The sequence below is a fragment of the Silurus aristotelis genome (genome assembly GCF_946808225.1).
Source record: "Silurus aristotelis genome assembly, chromosome: 29".
NCBI classification, from domain to species: Eukaryota; Metazoa; Chordata; class Actinopteri; order Siluriformes; family Siluridae; genus Silurus; species Silurus aristotelis.
Window position 1 is genome coordinate 12382502 of NC_139602.1, and position 10000 is coordinate 12392501.

The window sequence follows — 10000 nt, forward strand, 5'->3', positions numbered from 1 at the left end:
GTCTGCTAGCTGCACAGGGTCGTCACTCAGGATCCACCATATTGAGACTGTGTCTGTCCCCCGAGCGAAACCAAAATATAGGAATTCTCAGAAAGTCTGTTTTAGTAACCTGATTAACATTAAATTAAATAGGACTGAACGCACAGCAGCACCTCTGATCTAAAGATAGGATTGTTGAATATTAGATCTCTCACGTCTAAAGCGCCTTATGTAAACGAAATTATTACCGACCAGGAGTTTAAAATAATGTGTTTGACGGAAACATGGATTAAACCGAATGAATATTTAGCATTAAATGAGGCGAGTCCTCCTGGGTATAGTTACATACACCAACCCTGTCTAAATGGCAGAGGAGGCGGAGTCACAGCTATTTATAATAATAATCTAAGCGTCACACAAAAGACTAAACACAAGTGTTAAACATTTGAAGTTCTTTACACCAACATAAAATATTCAGTGTCCGAAAGTAGGTCCAGTCAGTCAATTCCACTAATTATTATTTATAGACCCTCAGGGGCCCGACAAAGCATTAATTATTGATGACTTTAACATTCATTTTGATCATCAGGAAGACTCCTTAAGAGCAGCTGTTGTGTCCATTGTAGATTCAGTTGGAATTAATCAGAATGTTATAGGACCCACTCATAGTGGTGGACACACTCTCGATTTGTTGTTAACATTTGGATTAAAAATAAAAAACTTAGTCATAATTCCACAGTCTGAAGTTATTGCAGACCATTATCTCATCTCTTTTAAAATATGCCTCAGTCACTGCATTACTACCTCACCATGTTACCGTGTTAAACACGTTCACATCAGCTAAAGCAGCACGTTTTATCAATAATCTTCCAGAAATTACAATATTAGATAGATCTCCGTCTGACCCTGCAGAGCTCGACTGGGCCACTGAATACCCAGAATCAACGTTACACTCTAGATGATGTGGCTCCCCTTAAGACCAAAATGATCAGGGAGAAAAAAATAGCACAGTGGTATAATGATCATACACGCACCTAAAACAGACCACTCGAAAATTAGAACGTAAAAATGACGTCAAACAAAATTAACAGTATTTCAAATAGCATGGAAGGAGAATCTCCTAAATTATAGAAAATCTTTTAGTGCCACTGATCAGCATATTTCTCCACCCTCATAGAAAATAACAAGCATAATCCTAGATTTCTATTCAGCACGGTAGCAAAATTAACAGGGAATAAAAGCACTGCACTCACGTGCACACCATCAATAGGTACTAATGATTTCATCAACTTTTTTAATAATAAAATTGAAAACATCAGGCAAAAAATCCAGACGGTTAATATAAAGCCAAATTATTTTACAAGTAACCCTGTAGACAGCCGTGTAATTATAGCAGACAATCAACTACAAAACTTATCTCCTATTCATGAGAATGACTAAATTTCATTAATTTCCTCATCAAAATCATCAACCTGCATTCTCCATCCCTCACCTACAAGTTTCTTTAAACAGATCATTCCAGAGGTAATTGAACCTGTTTTAAAAATAATAAACTCTACCATTAGCACTGGTTTTGTACCTAAATACTTCCTACCCAAACTGGCAGTTATTTACCCTCTAATTAAGAATCCTGACCTTCACCCTGTCAGCTGTCCAACTACAGTCCAATATCAAACCTCCTCTTTATCTCCAAGATTCTAGAAAAGGTTGTAGCACAGCAGTTCTGCTCACACCTACTTATGAATAACATTTTTGAAATGTATCAGTCAGGATTTCGGCCTCATCATAACACAGAGACGGCGCTAGTTAAGGTGCTAAATGACTGTTATTGGCCTCTGATCAGGGTTTTGTCTCTTTACATGTTTTGCTCGACCTCAGTGCAGCTTTTGACACCATTGATCACACTATACTGCTTGCTAGACTTGAGAACGTTGTAGGAATAAAGGGAACAGCTCTCTCCTGGCTCAGGTCTTATCTGACTGATCGCTATCAGTTTGTTGATGTAAATAGTGAGTTCTCCACACTCTCTGAGGTAAAGTTTGGTGTTCCTCAAGGATCTGTCTTAGGCCCTCTGCTTTTCTCTTTATATCTGCTGCCTCTTGGAGAAATTATACATAAACATGGTATTCGCTTCCATTGCTATGCTGATGACACACAGCTGTATATTTCAGCAAAGCCAGATAAGAGAGATCAGCTTAACAATGTTGAGAAGTGTGTAAAGGACATTAGACAGTGGATGCTTGATAACTTTCTTCTGCTCAACTCAGATAAGACGGAAGAACTTTTACTAGGACCACATGCAGCTAGAAGTAAACTTTCCGATTACGTAGCATCTCTGGATGGTGTTTCTGTTTCAGTGTGTACAGCAGTCAAAGACCTTGGTGTGATTATTGACCCGAGTCTTTCCTTTGAGGCTCACGTGAATCATATCACCAGGATCTCCTTCTTTCACCTTAGAAATATTGCTAAAATTAGAAATATGATGTCGGTACAGGATGCAGAAAAACTAGTTGATGCTTTTGTAACATCTAGATTAGACTACTGTAACGCTTTACTGTCTGGGTGTTGGAGTAAGTGCAGAAATAAGCTTCAGTTAGTTCAGAATGCAGCAGCAAGAGTCCTCACTAGATCTAGAAAATATGATCACATCAGCCCTGTTTTAATCATCTACACTGCTCCCAATTACATCTCACACTGATTATAAAATACTACTACTGACGTATAAAGCACTTAACGCTCTCACGCCGCAGTATCTGAGTGAACTTCTGTACCAGTATGATCCTCCACGCCTACTTAGATCAAAAGGTGCAGGCTATTTGTTGGTTCTTCAAATAATGAAGACTACAGCAGGGGGCAGATGTTTCTCTTATAAACCCCACAGTTATGGAACAACCTTCCAATCAGTGTTCGGGACTAGGACTGGTGTGTAACGGTGGTGTGTGATGGTGGTGTGTGATGGTGGTGGTGTGTCACGGTGTGTGTTGGTGGTGTCTGGTGGTGGTGTGTGATGGTTTTGTGTGACAATGGTGTGTAATGGTGTGTGGTGATGTGTGGTGGTGTGACGGTGGTGTGTGATGGTGTGTGGTGGTGTGTGGTGGTGTGTGATAGTGGTGTGTGATAGTGGTGTGGTGGTGGTGTGTGGTGGTTTGACGGTGGTGTGTGACAGTGTGTGGTGGTGTGTGATGGTGGTGTGTGGCGGTGGTGTCTGACGGTAATGTGTCACGGTGGTGTGTGGTGGTGTGTGGTGGTGTGTGACGGTGGTGTGTCATGGTGGTGTGTGATGTTGTGTGGTGGTGAGTGGTGGTGTGTAACGGAGGTGTGTGATGGTGTGTGGTAGTGTGTGACGGTGGTGTGTAATGGTGGTGTGTGTTCATGTACCTGTAATCGTAACCAGTCAAGCCTCAGAGCTTTAAAGTCCAGTTCATCTCCACACTTCACTGCAGCGAAACATTTAGAGATAACATAATAAACACTGGGAATGTTAATATTTAAATAATAAAGAATGTAAATGTAAAGGGATAAAAGTTACACTGTTTGAGTGTGAGTGCGCTCAGATCAGACACGAACGACGTCATGAGCACTGACTCCTCTTCAGGACACACAACAATGTTCTAAAAATCATAAACATTTCTTTTAACCAGGTTTACATTTCAGCTTACATTTTTTATAATTGAGTCACAGAAAGAGTGATAAAAAAAACTGCCTGAAACCAGAAGTGGAGGAACCTTGAGAGGAACCAGATTCAAAAGAGAATCCATCCCCATTTGTGGTGACACTATACAGCACGGCTATAGATTCTGACCTTCTCCCGGGCTCTGTTTAAGGGTTTGATGATCACCTGAACCATTCTTGACTTTCACCACAGACTCTGACTCTAGTTATGGATTTGTTTGCAAGGTTTTTAAAATTAAATTGTGAACTGCACCTGCATGAGTTCTATCTATCTGACACTTCAGTCTGAATCTTAGGGTGAATTAAGTTTGAAGAATCCAACTAAAGGTGTAACAAATGAGCATGGGACAGAATCGGGTGAAACCTTCCACAGTCATCATTAATGTAGAAGTGTGCTCCATCCACAGCATCAACCAGCAACTGAAGATTCTTTATATTCTACACATTAATACCTGTATAGTGTCCTTGAGCGCGAGAGCATCGAAGCGAGATAGATACTGCAGGTGATAACGCTGAACCACTGAATTATAGCGCTGAAGTAGAGCACGAAGCCTCTCCATGTAAAACAGAAGCTCCGCTACATGCCTGCAGGAGACACACACACACACACACACACACACACACACACACACACACACACACTTATGTTCATTAACCTTATTCTATTCTACACTGGTGTGTTCTGCATATTTTGTGAAAATATTTTAAATGTAAAATAATTCTGATTCACATTATGTAGATTAAATTGAATAAAAAAAATTATGTTTGTGTCTTCCACACATTTGTAATTAGTAATAATTAATATAAATTAATAGAATATAGATGTTTTGGTATGAAATGTTTAAATGGTTTGTTACTGCAGTCCCATACTCACGTGTCAGTGTAATCCTCAGGAGATTTTGTTTTGGGGACGTTTTCGTGATGACGCACCAACCAGCAGATTTCATCACGTGAAAAGGCCAAGGCCATAAACACAAACAACACCTGAAAGAAAAAAGAGGAAGAAACCAACACTGAATTCATATGAGAGAAAGAAAAGATTTCACACTGAAAAGAAAAGAAAGTTGATGTGATCTTTCTACCTTCGGTCCAAGAAGAGCAGGCTGATCCTCCAGCACCTTGGTCAGCTCCTTCAGAGCATTTCTCAGGTAATGTCTTTTCTCCCGATGAATCGCTCCACTGTACAGTGTAACACACAACTCACTATTTATTATATTCACCCATCAGGACATCAACACATCCGTCTGTTACTTACCAGTTCACCGTTGCGTTTTCTTTAGACTCTTTAATATCAGCAACTCGTTTACTGTAACTACAGACAGAAAAACACATCACACTGTTTACTGATCACAACATAAAAACACTTTACTGATACTGAGAGCTCATGTGTGTGTAAGAGCCCCGATGTGTATAAGAGCCCCGGTGTGTGTGTAGGAGCCCCGGTGTGTGTGTAGGAGCCCCGGTGTGTGTGTAGGAGCCCCGGTGTGTGTAAGAGTCCGGTGTGTGTAAGAGCCCCGGTGTGTGTGTAGGAGCCCGTGAGAGAGCCAGTGTGAGAGCCCTTATGAGAGCACATGTGAGAGTCCGTGTGAGAACCTAAGTTGGAGGTCCTGGAGCCTGCCGCTGTGTCAATGGATCTCTAACTTCCTGACAGACAGACCACAAGCAATACGGGTGGGAAAACACACCTCATCCACCCTTACCCTCAGCACTGGAGCTCCCCAGGGTTGTGTTTTAAGCCCCCTGCTGTACTCACTGTACACATACGACTGAGTGGCCACTTCCAACTCCACCACCATCATCAAGTTTGCTGATGACACTGATGTGGTGGGCCTGATCGCCAACAACAACGAGATGGCCTACCTACAGGAGGTTAAAAACCTGGAGAGATGCTGCCAGGAGAACAAACTTTCAGGAAAACGCTTCCGCTCCCTGAAATCGAACACAGAGAGAATGAGGAGGAGCTTCTTCCCGCAGGCCATTCGGAGTTTAAACCGGGAAACACCCAGGATCTAAAAGCTGGTCCACTCTCTCCATCATCACACTTTTCTGCAAATATTTTCCTTTTCGCACTACAACACTTTAAATTCTGGACTGTCACTTTACTGTGGACTTGCACAGCACAGTGCACTTTATACCACACCATACCGCACACGGTCACTTTATACCACACCACACCGCACACGGTCACTTTATACCACACCACACCGCACACGGTCACTTTATACCACACCACACCGCACACGGTCCCTTTATACCACACCACACCCCACACGGTCACTTTATACCACACCACACCTCACACGGTCACTTTATACCACACCACACCGCACACGGTCACTTTATACCACACCACACCGCACACGGTCCCTTTATACCACACCACACCCCACACGGTCACTTTATACCACACCACACCTCACACGGTCACTTTACACCACACCACACCGCACACGGTCACTTTATACCACACCACACCGCACACGGTCCCTTTATACCACACCACACCCCACACGGTCACTTTATACCACACCACACCTCACACGGTCACTTTATACCACACCACACCGCACACGGTCACTTTATACCACACCACACAAACGGTCCCTTTATACCACACCACACCACAAACGGTCACTTTACACCACACCGCACACGTTCACTTTATACCACACCGCACACGGTCACTTAAAAAAAAGACAATCACATCAACAACCTTATGTGATTACTGTTTACTGTACAAAAGCATACCCTGTATCCATAAGCATACCTTGTATATACACTTTTTCATATATATATATATATATATATATATATATATATATATATATATATATATATATATATATATATATATTTATATCTTTATATATTTAATAATTTACATAGTTTATACTCTTTATTTATTTGCCTTTTTTTTCTTTTTTTTTTTTTCTTTTTTTATCGCCATCCTTTTCCCTCATGCCGGACAGTTGTATAAAGAATTTTCACTGCATGTCGTACTCTGTATGTATGTGTATGTGCCAAAAAAAAAAAAAAAAAAAAACACGAACCCATGTGAAAGTTTGTGTGAGAGCCTTTGTGAGAGCCCCGGTGTCTCGAAGCCCGTGTGAGAGGGTGTGTGAGAGCATGTGTAAGCACCAGCCATCATTTGTGTTTATTCTTTGCTGATTATCAAATAGCAGAAAACTATAAAAAAAAGCCAAACATTAACCAGATCTCCTAAAACATTCAGCTACATTTTCTCACCCTTTAATGGAGTCGAAGTGTTCCTCAGACACTTTATGGATGTTGATGACTTCGTCTCGGATGAGTGTGATGTAAAAACCGCTGCGTAAAGCCATTTTCCACAAATCCAGAGACACAGCATTCGCAGCCAGACTGCTGTGGCACAACAGAAATCCCACTAAAAACACAGAAACACACACACACACACACACACACACACACACACACATTATCACTAATCACCCCATAGTTCACCCCATGCACCGTCATTTACACAGAAAGTCAACTTTAAAATTATAATATCACGCACACACACACACACACGCCCGCATGCACACACCCATGCACACACACTCACATACACACACATACATATAAACACACACGCATACACACACACACTCACATAAACACGCACACATACACACACACACTCTCAAGCACACACATGCACGCACAAACACACATACACTCACATACACACGTGCTCACACACACACACACACACACACACACACACACACACACACACACACACACACACACTTTAATTTGAATATCATTAAAAAAAAAATTGTTTATTTTAGTAATTTAATACAAAAAGTGAAACTGGTATATTATATATATTCATCTCTCTCTCACACACACACACACACACACACACACACACACACACACACACACACACACACTGATATATTTCAATTGTTTATTTCTTTTCATTGTGATGATTTTGACTTGCAGGTAATAAAAAACCCAAATTCAGTATCAGAAAATGAGAATATTGTGAAAAGGTTGAATATTGGAGACTCGTGGTGTCTCACTCTAATCAGCTCATTAACTCCAAACACCTGCTCAGGTTTCCTGAGCCTTTAAATTGTGTCTCAGTCTGGTTCAGGCTCCACAATCATGGGGAAGACTGCTGACTCGACAGTTGTGCAGAAGACGATCATTGACACCCTGCACATGGAGGGTGAGACACAAAAGGTCATCACTTAAGAAACTGCTGTTTACAGACTGCTGGATCTAAGCACATTCATAGAATGTTGAATGGAAGGAAAAAATGTGATAGAAAAAGGTGAAACGAAGCTCATTCCAGAATTTGGGGGGATTCACAAAGAGTGGACTGCAGCTGAAGTCAGTGCTTCAAGAGCCTCCACACACAGACCATTCTCCACTGATCATCGATGGATCCTCCCTGGAGATCGTCAAGAGCACCAAATTCCTTAGTGTTCATCTGGTGGAGAAATTCACTTGGTCGCTCAACACCAACTCCATCAGCAAGAAAGCCCAGCAGCATCTCTACTTCCTGAGAAGGCAAAAGTTTGTGAGGACAGCTAAGAAGATCACCACCACACCCTCACACACAAGCACACACACACACTTTCACTCTCCTGCCATCAGGAAAGCGGTTTCGAAGCATCCAGACTGTGCAACAGTTTCTTCTCTCAACCCATCAGGCTCCTTAACACAGAACTGAACACACACACACACACACACACACACACACACACACACACAATTGTGTGACTGATCTGTACAACCTGGACTCAAACACACACTCATACTCACTTCACACATCCATGTCTTTAGCACCACCCATATTATATTACCTAATTATTACCGTATTTTCCGGACTATAAGCCGCTACTTTTTTCCCCACGCTTTGAACTCCGCAGCTTAAACAACGAAGCGGCTAATTTATGGATTTCTCCTGGGTTTTTCCCGGTTTCACAAACTTCAACCCAAAAAACTGAGCACCAAAACATTAGACTAATGAAATTGCGGAACGGGTTCAGGTGAACCAATGAAACTCTTTATATTAAATCAGATGCGCTCCCACTGAATCGGGCCGCACCACATCATAAATATGGATGATGTTCCTCTGAGGTTTGATCTGCCGCTCACTCGGACTGTCTACAGGAAATGTGAATCATTCGTCACGCTGAAAACAACCGGGCATATAAACACACTTCACCTGTGTTCTGAGCTGCACGGCATCGGGAGAAAAGATTCACCCATGGTGATTTTTAAACTCACGATGATGCCAAAAGATAAACTGTAAAGTTCATTAGTTTCAGTGTAGACACTGCGGCTTATAGACAGGTGCGGCTTATTTATGTTCAAAATTAAAATCTTTCCAAAATTCAGTGGGCACTTTATAGTCCAGAAATTGTTTACATGCTGTTTTTGACATTTACTTTTGCCTTGTACTGTCTGTGTTTGCACTGTTTGCACCAGGACACTTACTAGTCCTTAACCCTGTGTTTTCTGTTATGTAGCTGTTGTTAAATGTAGCATCAGGGTTCAGGAGGAACATTGTCTCATTTCGCTGTGTACTGCGTCAGATATATATGGTTGAAATGACAATAAAAAGCTTCCTGACTTCTTGTTTTGACTTGACTTGAACAAGGACTAGACTGTTGCTCAGTGGGACAAAGTCGTCTTTCCAGATAAAAGGAAAGAAAATTGTGCATTGCATTTGGTAATCAAGGTCCCCGAGTCTGGAAGAAGAGAAGAGAGGCACAGAATGCAAGCTGCTTGAGGTCCAGTGTTAAGTTTCCACAGTCTGTGATGATTTGGGGTACAATGTCATCTTTTGGTGTTGGTCCAATGAGTTTTATCAAGTCCAAGGTCAGCACAGCTGTCTACCAGGAAGTTTTAGAGCTCTTCATGCTTCCCTCTGCTGACCAGCTTTATGGAGATGCTGATTTCATTTTTCAGCAGGATTTGGCACCTGCTTAAACTGCTTAATGTTGGTTAAATGACCATGGTGTTGGTTTGCTTGACTGGAGCAAACTCACCAGACCTGAACCTCATAGAGAATCTCTGGCATATTCTTAAGAGGCAGATGAGAATCAAGAGACCAATAAAATGCAGATGAGCTGAAGGCCACTGACAAAGAAACCTGGGCTTCCACACCACCTCAGCAGTGTCACAGTCTGATCACCTCCATGCCACAGACTGATCTCCTCCATGCCACAGTCTGATCACCTCCATGCCACAGACTGATCACCTCCATGCCACAGACTGATCTCCTCCATGCCACAGTCTGATCACCTCCATGCCACAGACTGATCACCTCCATGCCACAGACTGATCTCCTCCATGCCAGTCTGATCAC

At 42.0% G+C, this 10000-nt stretch overlaps 1 protein-coding gene across 1 annotated transcript in view; it reads right to left on the bottom strand.

Moving 5' to 3' along the window:
* nckap1l (NCK associated protein 1 like) overlaps positions 1-10000 on the bottom strand; it is a 26003-nt gene that overhangs the window by 9702 nt on the left and 6301 nt on the right. The window contains exons 9-15 of the mRNA XM_083535523.1: positions 6898-7054; positions 4907-4963; positions 4734-4830; positions 4526-4635; positions 4104-4236; positions 3509-3590; positions 3358-3416 (exon numbers count right to left, since the gene is read on the bottom strand). Of these exons, the coding sequence (XP_083391649.1) occupies positions 3358-3416; positions 3509-3590; positions 4104-4236; positions 4526-4635; positions 4734-4830; positions 4907-4963; positions 6898-7054 (695 nt within the window). The remainder of the gene's footprint in view (positions 1-3357; positions 3417-3508; positions 3591-4103; positions 4237-4525; positions 4636-4733; positions 4831-4906; positions 4964-6897; positions 7055-10000) is intronic.